Raw genomic sequence first — 13,326 nt, forward strand, 5'->3', positions numbered from 1 at the left:
ATGGCTCTTCCATCTCTTCCTATCATCTGCCAATGCTAGGGCAGGCTCCAGTCCACAGGACAGGCCCCTGTGACCAGCACTTTCTTTTGGCTGGCTGGTATCCCACTGGTCCACACCCACACACAGAACTGTGTCACGCCTCAATGCCTTTGTCCATGCTCTTTTCAAAAATGTCAGGATTCTGCTCTAGCCGGTTTGGCTCAGTAGACAGTGTCAACCAGTGATCTGAAGGGTCACAGGCTGGATTCCAGTCAAGGGTGCGTACCTCGGGTTAGCGGCTCCATCCCTGGCCCTGGTCAGGGTGTGTGTGGGAAGCAGCCAATAGATGTCTCTCTCCCACTTCAATGTTTCTCTCTCTTTCTCCCCTTTCACCCCCTCCTTCCTCCCTTCCACTCTTTCTAAAAATCAATGGAAAAATATCCTTGGGTAAGGATTAACAAAAATAATAAAATAAATACAATAAAATAAATAAATAAATAAATACATACATACATAAATAAACAAAATATAAAATAAAATAAAAATGTCAGGATTCTCCTTCTTGCTTGCTCTGCTTCTAAATCATCCACCTTCTTTGGGGCTCTGTTCATATGGCAACCCCTCCAAAATATTTTCCAGAATCCTGAAATCCTGCCTATCCCACACAGTCTCCATGTACCCTCTGATTTTTTACTTGCATATCTAGAATATGGCTGGAATTTGTATATCTGATTTTATAACTGAATTATTTTTTTAAAAAAAACAACAAAAACTGTTTAGTCAGGAAGTAATAATTTCTGCTGAAGGATGGAGTGATTACCACAATATTATACAACTAGAATATCAAAAAAAGTGAAAATCTGATCATGCCCTTTCTGATGAAAATCTTTCCATGGTTTCTACTGATATTAGGACAAAATCAAAACTCATTAATATTTTTCACCAGAACCCTCAAATCCTCCAAACCTCCTCCCTCACCACTCCTCTTAAGTTTCGCACACTTGACATGTCATTCCTCACCACTGGGCTTTCCTTATGCTGTTCCCTACCTGGACCAGTCCTCTCCTATTCCCAAGCCCCCTTTCCTCTGGCTCAGGAATCAGTTTAAAAGTGAAATATTGGTTTTCACCTATCAAACTGACAAAGGTCAAAAAGTCTAAAAATGCATTAAATTGACAAAGGTGTGCGGAAATATACCTTCTCACACATTGCTGGCAGTAGTAGAAATTGTTACAACTTCCATGGAGCACAGTTTGGCAATATCTACCAAGATAACAACTGCATATGCAGTTTGACCCAGCATTTTTACTTTCTAAACTAGAGATATATTTGTATGCGTGAGAAATAATGTATGTAGCATTATTTGTTATAGCCAAAGACTGGAGACAATCTGCGTAAATGCCCACCAAGAGAAAACTGATTATATTCTATAAACACTCTGCAGACATTTAAAAGAAAAAGGCAGTTGCATATATACTTAGATATATTTTAATTAAGTGGGAAGAAAAAGCCAGAGATAGCAAGCAAAAGAAGAAAAAGCAAGATTTGTGTAGTATGCTACCACTCGTGTTTAAACAATTTTGCAAAACTATATGAGATATATGCTTAAATAACTTTGTACTACCTTTAGAAGGATTAAAAAAAACTGCTACCAGGAATCATCTCTGGGGAAGGGAGGTGGTTGTTGGTTGAGTGGAAGAAAAGAAAGATTTCCCATTTAAAAAAAAAAGAAAGAAAGAAAGAAAAACTTACTTCCTACTTTTCTACCTTTTGGATTTTCTACTGGTACATGTATGATAGACAGGCAGATAATGAATGGATGGATGGATAAATGGACGAAGAGACATTAAAAAAAATTTTTTTTTAACTGAGCATACCACACAAATGTATGTGGCCCTCTATACAAATTTTAATCTCCAAGTGATCTCTTACCTGCTGGTTGGTGCAGGGAAAGAAAATGAGAGAAGCTGATTCCAGAACGGGTCATTCTCAGAGACAGATTCTGTGCCTGATAACTTTTTTAAGTACTCATTTTTAGGAAGATCACCAATTCTGCTGCTGTTTGATCCCATCTTCTAATCTGGTAGACAACTTGTCCTTAAACCTTCATTTCCACAAGACAACCTAGAAAAAAATGAAAAGAAATTTCAAACTTATTCAAAATAATCCTCAAACTTTTCCTTCCCCTTGACCTAAATGTAAAAAAACTGTAAACATACGAAAGAAAATCAGAACCTTTCTTTATTTTTAAATATATGAGACATCAGATACAAAGTTACAAGGAGAAAAATGGAGCTAACATCTGTCTTAACCAACACAAACACAAAAGTCAGAATCTATACTTGTAGATCTTAGAATGGGCGTACCTCACGCCCCTAGGCAGCAACAACAGGGTACTATGTGCTGAGCAGAGTGAAGGCAGTGCCCGAGGCAGCTGAAATGCCCAAGGAACAAGCGAAGACTAGCCACTGAAGCACCCCTGTCAGAAAGTTCCACCTGCTCCCCACCCTCACAGAAAGCAAAGCAGAAAACTGAGGTCCAATGGCATCTCTTCTGCCAAGGATCATACCAAGCACCCCGCCCCCACCCCCCCCCCACCCCCCCCCACACACACACACGACCTGGACCCAATTTACTGTATTTGGAACTCCCAAGACTCTTACTTATGAAAACCAGAATAAAATGGAACTTAAAAAACCCTGTATCCAGCCCTGACCAGTTTGGCTCAGTGGCTTGAGTGTCGGCCTGTGGACTGAAGAGTCCCAGGTTCGATTCTGGCCAAGGGCATGTACCTTGGTTGCGGGCACATCCCCAGTAGGGGTGTGCAGGAGGCAGCTGATCGATGTTTCTCTCTCATCGATGTTTCTAACTCTCTATCCCTCTCCCTTCCTCTCTGTAAAAAATCAATAAAATATATTTTTTAAAAAAAAGAAAAGAAAAAGAAAAGCCCTGTATCCAATCAGCTCGCCTCCTAAGAGTCCCATTGCTTTTCCTCTTGCTGTGCCTCCAGACTTTCTAGGCTCTCAGCTCTTCTTTCTCTCCATTTGTCAGTAACTGAGCCTTTCTTCTCCTGGTTTCACTAGTGGCTTCCATGTTACTCTCAAACCTCCCCCAGTCCCAACCTCTGACCAGAATGCCAGTTCTACCTAGATCCCTAAGATACTGAAGATTTTTTTAAACTCAAGGATAACATATTTTAATTATGTGTGTAACATATAAGCAGTAATTTGTGGATAACAATGCCCCTCACATAAGTCTACACTAAAAACAAGAAGCATGCTATGGCTTATGCCATTAGAAGTAACCCTTTCAAAGGACCTGTTTTTCTAAATTTTTATTTATTGATTTTAGAGAGAGAGGAAGGAAGAGAAGGGAGTAGAGAAAGATGAGAGTAACATCAATTTGTTGTTCCACTTATCTACATACCCAGTGGTTAACTCTTGCATGTGCCCTGACCAGGGATCGAACCACAACATGAGTGTATATGCTCTAACCAACTGAGTGACCCAGCCAGGGATTCAGAAGACCCTATTTTAATGCAATGTAGCCAAGAACATGTGTGTGCAAAACTGATTCCATCCTCCCTCTCAAAACCAGTTTGCCCTCTCAACTTCCACTACTCCCCTGAAGTTCTCATTATGTAAAAACTACCCTGGAATGTGATTTTTCTGTAGTATATATGACATATCTCTGAGGTAGATTATCCTACATAATAAAAGGGTAATATGCAAACTGACTCTAATATCAGAAAGACTGGGAATGACTGGTCGCTATGACACACACTGACCACCAGGGGGCAGACGCTCAATGCAGGAGCTGCCCCCTGGTGGTCAGTGCGCTCCCACAGGGGGAACTCTGCTCAGCCACAAGCCAAGCTGATGGCTGCCAGTACAGCGGTGGTGGTAGGAGCCTCTCCTGCCTCCTCAGCAGCGCTAAGGATGTCCGACTGCAGCTTAGGCCTCCTCCCCGCTGGCAAGTGGACATCACCCGAGGGCTCCCGGGCTGCCAGAGTGATGTCTGACTTCCAGCTTAGGCCCAATTCCCCAGGGAGCGGGCCTAAGCCAGCAGGTGGTCATCCCCCAAGGGGTCCCAGACTGTGAGAGGGCACAGGCCAGACTGAGGGACCCCCCCCGCCCCCCCGTGCACAAATTTTTGTGCACCGGGCCTTTAGTTCCTAAATAATAATTTAAAGTAAAAAAAAAAATTGTTGTTGTTAAATAAGTGGATTGTACTCTCTTTACCTTCTCTCCTTCAGGAAGAATCTGAATGTGCTCTGGCTTGTGTTTTAACCTCTATGTGAGTGACCCCAGAACTAATATTTTATCCTGACTTCTCAGTCAAAATACAAGCATAAATCTTTATTTAATGGCCATTTCAATTTGATGTCTTAATATCATCATAAATTTTAAAACAGATTTTAACATTGTCCCCCAAAATAAGCAACCCCTCCAAGCCTTTTGGCCTCAAATTCTCACTCACATAACCAACCATTCATTCCATAAATACCTATTACACACGTCCTATAAATGCCAGGTGTTATGCCAGAAACTGAACATGTAAAAATGATTAAGACCAAATTCCTTGCCATTCATGAACCCAAAGCCTATTTAACACATATGGTATGTATCACAATGGAGTTATTTATACACAAAAAGCTATGAAAACACACAGGAGCATCTGAGACAAAGGGAACAGTATATGCAATGGTACTTCTACTCGGCCAGATCTATGTCAGGAACTAGGCTAAGTGCTGTATAATTACTGCTTCATTTCGTCCCTATGAACAACTCTAAGAGGTGGTCATAATGTTCTCATTTTACAGATGAGGAAGCTAAGGTACAGAAGGGTTAAGTAACTTCCCCAAACCCCAGAGGTCATAAGTGGCAGAGCCAGGATTTGAACCCAGGTCATCTCATTCCAGAATCCCTGGTCTTTACCACACTATAGGGCAGTGATGGCAAACCTATGACACGCGTGTCAGAGGTGACACTCGAACTCATTTTTTTGGTTGATTTTTCTTTGTTAAATGGCATTTAAATATATAAAATAAATATCAAAAAAGTATAAGTCTTTGTTTTACTATGGTTGCAAATATCAAAAAATTTCTATATGTGACACAGCACCAGAGTTAAGTTAGGGTTTTTTCACCATCACTGCTATAGGGTGACTCTCCAATGACATCAACAAGTCCTGTGGGTTCTTCCACAACATCCACAGTGCTACATAGCGTCTTTTAAATCCATCTCTTCCTTTATATTCCCACTGCCTCCATGCTAGACCAGGCTTCTATAATCGCACATGACTTAGTGCAACAATATCCAGGTGTCTTTACTTCCAATCTTTCCACTTAGACTCACTGTTCGAACTCCACTACTGCATTAATCCTTAAAAGAAACAGGAAATTCAGCCCAGCATTGCAATGAAGAAAGGTTCTAGTGTGAGCTAGATTCTGTTAAGTCTGTATAAGAATCAGTCTGAATCTCCATTTACAACTTATAAAACCTCACTGCGTTATGGGAAAAACAATACTTACAACTCATAAGATATTACAGGATGAAGCAAGATGATCCATACAATGCACTCAGCCCTGGCCAGTGTGGCTAAGTCAGCGGTTCTCAACCTGTGGGTCGAGACCCCTTTGGGGGTCGAACGACCCTTTCACAGGGGTCGCCTAAGACCATCGGAAAACACATATGTAATTACATATTGTTTTTGTGATTAATCACTATGCTTTAATTATGTTCAATTTGTAACATTGAAATTGGGGGTCACCACAACATGAGGAACTGTATTAAAGGGTCACGGCATTAGGAAGGTGGAGAACCACTGGGCTAAGTGGTTAGTGTGTCAGCTCATGCACTGAAGGGTTTTGGGTTCAATTCCCGGTCAGGGCACATTGGGTTGTGCCAACGTGAATACAGAAGGCAACCAATCAATGCTTCTCTCTCAGACAGATGTTTTTCTCTCTCTCTCTCTCTCTCTCTTCCTTCCTCTAAGCATGTCCTCGGGTAAGGATTAAAAAACAACAACCTGGCACAGTGTATGATTAGCCAAATAAAAGGTCAAATACAATTTATTTTTAATATTAGTAAAATAACCACTTTCGTCATTTCACTCAACAGCTCAAAAACATTAAATGATTCTTCAATTGTCTGACATTCAACACCCTCCACAGTCTGAAAGTTCACTTTCCAACTACCGTCCAAACCAGTGGCTCTCAAACTTAAATGTACATGAAAAACACCTGAGAAGCATGTGGCTAAAAATACAAATGCCTGGGCCTCAAAAAATTCAGAATATCAGGGTAGTACCCAGGCATCTGGATTTTCTAAAAAGCATTCACAGCCCAGCCATGGTGGCTCAGTGGTTGAACGTCAACCTATGAACCATGAGGTCACAGTTCAACTCCCGGTTAGGGCATATGCTAGCGTTGCAGGCTAGATCCCCAGTGTGGGGTGTGCAGGAGGCAGCCAATCAATGATTCTCTCTCATTATTGATGTTTCTACCTCTCTCGCCATCTACCTTCCTCTCTCTGAAATCAATAAAAATATTTTTTTAAAAAAAGAAATGACACTTGAAATTAAAAATAAGATAAAAAATTCAATAGAAAGGAGGCCAAGGAAACTCCCATAATAAATTTAAAAAAGAAGACAAACAGATGGAAAACAGGAGACTGAACATTAGAAGACCTATTTAGAAGGTCTTAACAATTACAGGAGTTCTAAAAAGATAGCACAAACAAAACAGAGGGATGTTCCTGCCAAGTCAGAAACTGTGCAGGGCCTGAGAGTTACCTTACCTTGTGTGCATGCTAATAACAAAGGCAACAAAGACGTGAAGCCTCTGGGACACAGACAAAAACAACTCATCACGCACAGCAACAGCGGTAGCCAGAGTAACACCCTGCATTAGTTTCCTGGGGCCCAATCCCCACAGGTCTTTCAAAGCATTTGGTAAAAGTTAGTAATATGTTCATGGAAAAATAAGCAAATGGTGGGGGCAGGTGGGCAGGGAAACAAGGTAAATTACTCAGCTCAGCAGTGAGCAATATTTATGTAGTCAAAATAATGTAAACACTAACTTAACCAAGAATTTGTATATATCTATACTAGATGCCCGGTGCACGAATTCATGCACAGGTTGGGTCCCTTTGGGGCTGATCTGCCCATCGCACCCAGTCCCGATTGGGGCTGATCAGGGCCAGCCGGCCAGGGGGAGGGACTGCGGGAGGTTGGCTGTGGGAGTGCACTCACCACCAGGCGGCAGCTCCCATGTTGAGCACCTGCCCCCTGGTGGTCAGTGCACATCATAGCGACTGGTCGACTGGTTGTTCGGTCGACCAGTCATAATGGTTGCTTAGGCTTTTATATACAGTGGGGCCTTGACTTACAAGTTTAATTCGTTCTGAGACTGAGCTCATTAAGGAGCTCGTTAACTCAAATTACTCTATCAACTCAATGCAAAAAATCGGCCGAGAGACAGTTGGTATCTCAAAAAACTCGTTAGTCGGGACACTCGTAAGTCAAGGCCCCACTGTATATAATTATCTGTACTGGAAAGCCCAGAAGTAGGGGAAGGAGGAGGTCATGCATGCATTTACCATAACAAGGAGTCAATGGGTATTATCTAAAATTGATAGATCACAAAATAGACATTTAGACAATTATAAACACAGTTAAAAGCAGTTGCCTCTGAGGCCCAGACAAAGAAAGGATACTGCTGGGTTTTTATAATATACCTTCTAGTATTACCTCAACATGCAAGTATTACTTTAAGTAGAAAAGTTAACTTTTAAATAAGTTAGGGAGAATGAGCTTTACTATTTCACAATCATTGATTCATATAAACAACTCAATGTGCAAACACTAAAAGAACAGTGCAGCGTTGCAAAACAAACTAGCACTACTGAAGCGATATCATATTATGGTAATGTAAGTACCAGGAGTCTGCTGATATTTCCTGAGTGCCCTCTATGTGGGCAGCACAATGCTAAATGGCAACGTTAAAACTGGAAGTGGAGTTTATTTATAGTTGAGGAAGAGAAACAGATAAGCGGACATGAAATGATAACATGGCAACCATTCAAGACTTAGTGAAAGCTTCCCAGGAGTCATGCCATAAAAGCTGAGACCTGAAGGGAAAGATGGGTTGTCTTGGTTGGAGGGTTCAGAAAATTTTCAAAGTGAAGAGAGTAGTATGTGTCAAGGCCTAGGGATAAGACAGAAACAGATAGGGCCCATTCCAGGAATTTAAAGAAGTTCAACATGGCTGGAGTGGGAGAGAATCAAAGTGGAAGCAAACAAGGCCAGAAAGCAAGCTGCTGCTTCATGCGTTATGGCAGCGGTTCTCAACCTGTGGGTCGCGATCCCTTTGGCAGTCGAACGACCCTTTCACAGGGGTCGCCTCAGACCATCCTGCATATCAGATATTTACATTATGATTCATAACAGTAGCAACATTACAGTTATGAAGTGGCAGCAAAAATAATTTTATGGTTGGGTCACAACATGAGGAACTGTATTTAAAGGGCCAGAAGGTTGAGAACCACTGCGTTATGTGGCGACTTACTCAAGGACATGCCTACTTTGCCCATTGTAACTCTAAAATTGTATACATCCCTGAGTCTTCTAGGTCAGTGAAGTCTTCCCCTATACACTGATGATTTCAAAATATCCATGACCAGTCCAGAACTGTCTTGCGGGTGACATACCATTTATCTGTCTGCCTGCCATACACTATCCTCTGGGTGACAATGTGCCCAATACTGAACTTTGTATCCTCCCCTATCCATCTCCAATTTCTCTTTTTCACTCTACCCATTCAGATATCCAAGTCCTGAAACCTGAGAGAGGAGAAGGAAAAAGTAGTATTTGGAGTGTACTAGTATTATGTTGCCAGATACATAAGAAATATTTTCATTTAATTCTAACAAGCATCTAAAGTAAATATTAGCTCCATTTTACAGTTGAGAATGCTAAAGCTCACAAAGATTGAGTAACACACCAAGGCACATATATAACACAACTAGGATTCAAACCTAGAAATCTGGGAAGTGTGTAGGTTAGTCTGGAGTTCACAGAGAAACTAATTATGAAGTATGGTAGAAACACCAATCGCCTACCTCAATCTCCAGACCTTCCTCTCTTATAGTAACAACTCCTATTTTTGGCTGAGCACATTCCTGTCCAGCTAAGATACATTTCCCAACCTCTCTTGCAGCCAGAAAGATCACATGACTAAGTATTGGTTATCACTGAATTACACAGAACTTCCCTTAAGAGTGTCCAGCCACTTCTCTGTCTCTTCCTACATCCTGCTGCTTGGATACTAGCAAGACCACCAGCAGCCATCCTGAACCCAGAAATCAAGAGCCACACCCTAGGGATGACAGAATAAGAAACTGGAAAGAGCCCAGCCAGTGTGGCCCGTTGGTTGAGCGTCAACCTATGAATCAGGAGGTCACGGTTCAATTGCCGGTCAGGGCACATGCCCGGGTTACAGGCTCCATTCCCCAGTGAGAGGTGTGCAGGAGGCAGCCAATCAATGATTCTCTCTCATTATTGATGTTTCTAGCTCTCTCTCTCCCTCTCCCTTCCTCCCTGAAGTCAATAAAAAAATTTTTTTTAAAAAAAACACACAGAAAACAGCCCTGGCTGGTTTGGCTCAGTGTATAGAGCGTTGGCCCATGGACTGAAGGGTCCTGGGTCCAATTCCAGCGGGGCATGTGCCTCGGATGCAATATAGTGTTACTGACTATAGTCACCATGCTATACATCACATTCAGAGGACTTAGTTATCTTATAACTGGAAGTTTGTACCTTTGAACCACCTTCACCTATTCTGCCTCTACTGCCCCTCTCCCCAACCAGCCTGGTGTCTGCATTTCTGTCCTAGCTGGTTTGGGCAGAAGTGCATAGAGTGTTGGCCTGTGGACCAAAGGGTCCTGGGCTCGATTCCGGTCAAGGACATGTACCTTGGTTTCAGGCTCCTCCCCCGCCCAGGCCCTGGTCCAGGCATGTGCAGGAGGCAACCAATCAATGTGTTTTTCTCACATCGATATTTCTGTCTTTCCCTCTCTCTCTTCTACTCTCTAAAAACCAATGGAAAAATATCCTCAGGTGAGGATTTAAAAAAAAACAAAAAGGAAAACAATTCTATTTTTCAGCGTCTAACATCAAAGTGTTTGCACTGCTTATTCCCTTGTATAAAACAAATGCCACATTTAAAAAATAAGTCCTAGATACTGATATTAAGAGCTTACTATTAAAGGTTAGGTGTGATAATGGTATTGTGGGTCTATTAAAAAGAGAGTGGCCTGGCCAGCGTGGCTCAGTGGTTGAGCGTTGACCTATGAACCAGGAGGAGGTCACGGTTCGATTCCTGATCAGGGCACATGAGCCCCAGCTGGGGATGTGCAGGAGGCAGTCGATCAACGATTCTCTCTTTCATCACTGAATTTGCTATCTCTCTTTCCCTCTCCCTTCCTCAATGAAATATATACAGATGTATTTTTTTAAAAAAAGAGAGAGTGACTAACTATTCTACAGATATACAGTATACTCAAATATTTACAAATGAAATGGCATACTGATGATCTGCTTTAAAATAATTGGGAGTAGGGATATGAATGGATAGGGGTATGGATAAAACTAAGTTACCCTGAGTTACTAACTGTTGGAGTTGAGGAATGGGTACATGGGGGTATATTATTCCACTGCTTGAACTTTTCAATATTCAAAGGGTACAAGAACAAAGACTTGACCCATCAAATAATATAGACCTCTTAATATATTTAATAGTTGCATCTCCTTCCTGTAACCGTGCCCCACCTCAATTCACTGCCCTGTAATCCACCTGCAACTGAAAGTTTCATCAATTATTCTTTTTTAAAAAAAACATTTTATTGATTTTTTACAGAGAGGAAGGGAGAGGAATAGAGAGTTAGAAACATCGATCAGCTGTCTCCTGCACACCCCCTACTGGGGATGTTCCCGCAACCAAGGTACATGCCCTTGACCGGAGTCGAACCTGGGACCCTTGAGTCCGCAGGCTGACGCTCTATCCACTGAGCCAAACCGGTTAGGGCTCATCAATTATTCTTTAATCCTCACATCATTCTTCCTTGTGTAGTAACCTTATGAGATTCAGCAAGTCACCTCGCCTCTAAGAGACTTCATCTGCAGAATGGGAATATTTGTACTTGCCCAGTCTATCTGCGTTGCCGAGCGGATTACCTAAGATACAAACTACAGGGCAGAATGGTCACTCTGGAAACCTATATAGTTATAAACTTCAAGCTCGCCAGCCACCATTGACCGATTCCTACGGATTCTCTAGCTCCGTTCCTCTCCTGAGCCCTCAACTCATGAGCCCAATGCCTTGCTCCTCTGTAAGGTTGCCCTGCGCTGCACCCCCTCCACCCCCCATGTTTTCCTCTCTTTCAGCACGTGCCTTCTCACTACACACCTCTCCCTCCGACCTCCTTTCTGCCCTTTCGAGAATCCCACGCCAACTGCCCTGCTAGTCAGTCTCTCGCGTGCACCCCTTTGCTGGCCCTATTACATCCATCCTATCACTTTTCTACCTCTTTCCGGCACTTTCATCCCATCAGCTTGATCACCCACTACCCTCAATCCCCACTGCTGACCCCCCCGACCCCCGCATCGTTCACAAACACTTGGGCTAATTCCCACTCGCACCCTCAGCTAAAGCACAATCGCTAGGTATCAGGGGACGGGGGAGGGGAGGAGGAGTGGCTGCCATGGGGTATGGTGTCCTTTCGGGGTGATAAAAATGTTGTAGAATCAGCTGCACACCCCTCTGGATATGCCAAAAGCCACGGAGTTGTACTTCAACTGTATCTTTAAAAGAGAATTGAATGGTATGTGAATTACGTCTCAATAAAAATGTACTTGTCAAAAAAGAAAAAGTAAACACTACTGCCCGCCCTACCCAGCACACGCCCATTTGTCAGACCGACCTCCCGAATGGCCGACCTGCTCCTGGGGAGCCCCCCCAACTCCCGGGATTACACCCCCCTCACCGCTCCGCCCTCAGCGCCCCGGTACCCGGGGCGGAGGGAGGGGCCTGGGGCACAGCCCCTCCCGGGAGCCGTCCCCCACTGGCCGGAAGGGCCCCTTCTCCGCCTCCGTGGCGGCGCTGCCCCCAGCTCCTGACGCTGACCGGGGGAGGGGAAAGGGTGTCCCCCAATCCGCTCTGCCAAGGAGCTGGGGGCCCGGCCGGCCTCCCAGCCCACCTGTCTCAGCCGGCAGGGAGATCCGCTTCCAGCTCACGGACCAGCGAGTGGCAGAGGCTCAGGCCTCCATGTTTCCGCGTCTCTGCAACTCCGGCTCCGGCTCGGTTCCCGCCCGGGCCGCGTCCGTGCGGAGGCCCGGAGGCTGGGAGAGAAGAGGGAAGCGACCGAGAACGCAGCTGGGAACCGAACGGCAGGGCGCGCACCAGCCGGTGATCACGTGGCTCGTGGCGCGCGGACTTCTGGGAGATGTAGTCCTTCAGGCGTTAGTAGTTTCTTCCCCGCCCCGCCCCCAGCGCCTCCAGGGCAACTGCATAGCCACGTGGCAAAATTCAGAAGCGGCTTGGCCTCTCTGGTGCTGGAGTCCTTATCACTTATTCTGGTGGCTTAACTTTGTTAACGCTCCTCTTCATTCCAACCGAATAATCATTCCGAAGTCAAGCAATTCCCCTGGAGGGCTCTGAAAAATTGGAGAATAGCACTTTCAGCATTTTATCCATTGTTAAATTTTTTAACTTTGTTCTTATTCAAACCCTTTTATTGAGGGCTAACTTTCAGAAAGTAATTTTTGATGGAGGCAGTTAACAGGTCTAAAACTGCAATATTGTCAAAAAGTTTTATTATTAAAAAACTGCAATTTGTCTATTTTTTCTTTTATTGCCTGTGCCTTTGGCATCACATCCAAGAAATCATTGCCAAATTCAATGTTGTGAAGCTTTTCCCCTATATTTTCTTATAAGAGTTTTATGTTGTAGCTTTTATATTTAGGTCTTTGATCCATTTTGTGTTAACTTTTTTATAGAGTATTAGCTAAGGCTCCAACTTTATTCTTTTGCATGTAGATACCCAGTTTTCTCAGTACCATTTGTTGAAAAGACTTCCTTCTCCCCATTGAATGGTCTTGGAACTCTTGTCAAAAATTAGTTAGCCATATGTAAAAGGTTTATTGCTAATCCCTCTATTCTCTCTATTCTGTTTCATTGACTTATATGTTTGTTTTTGTGACAGTACCACACTGTTTTGGTTACTTCAGCTTTGTAGTAAGTTTTGAAATCAGGAAGTGTGCATCCTCCAACTTTGCTCTTCTTTTTCA

At 43.3% G+C, this 13,326-nt stretch overlaps 1 protein-coding gene across 3 annotated transcripts in view; it reads right to left on the reverse strand.

Moving 5' to 3' along the window:
* DYM (dymeclin) overlaps positions 1-12,433 on the reverse strand; it is a 243,199-nt gene extending 230,766 nt beyond the window's left edge. The window contains exons 1-2 of one of the 3 annotated variants that reach the window (XM_070421132.1): positions 12,237-12,433; positions 1,912-2,103 (exon numbers count right to left, since the gene is read on the reverse strand). In XM_070421132.1, coding sequence (XP_070277233.1) covers positions 1,912-2,051 — 140 coding nt within the window. In that variant the 5' untranslated portion in view covers positions 2,052-2,103; positions 12,237-12,433. Of the gene's footprint in view, positions 1-1,911; positions 2,104-12,236 lie in introns of those variants that run through there. The other 2 variants (XM_070421134.1, XM_070421133.1) reach the window with 2 other exon arrangements.
* Between the last annotated feature and the right edge of the window lie 893 nt (positions 12,434-13,326).

This window comes from Myotis yumanensis, unplaced genomic scaffold (genome assembly GCF_028538775.1).
Source record: "Myotis yumanensis isolate MYYU_CA2020_CCGP unplaced genomic scaffold, mMyoYum1.0.hap1 SCAF_7, whole genome shotgun sequence".
Classification (NCBI taxonomy): domain Eukaryota; kingdom Metazoa; phylum Chordata; class Mammalia; order Chiroptera; family Vespertilionidae; genus Myotis; species Myotis yumanensis.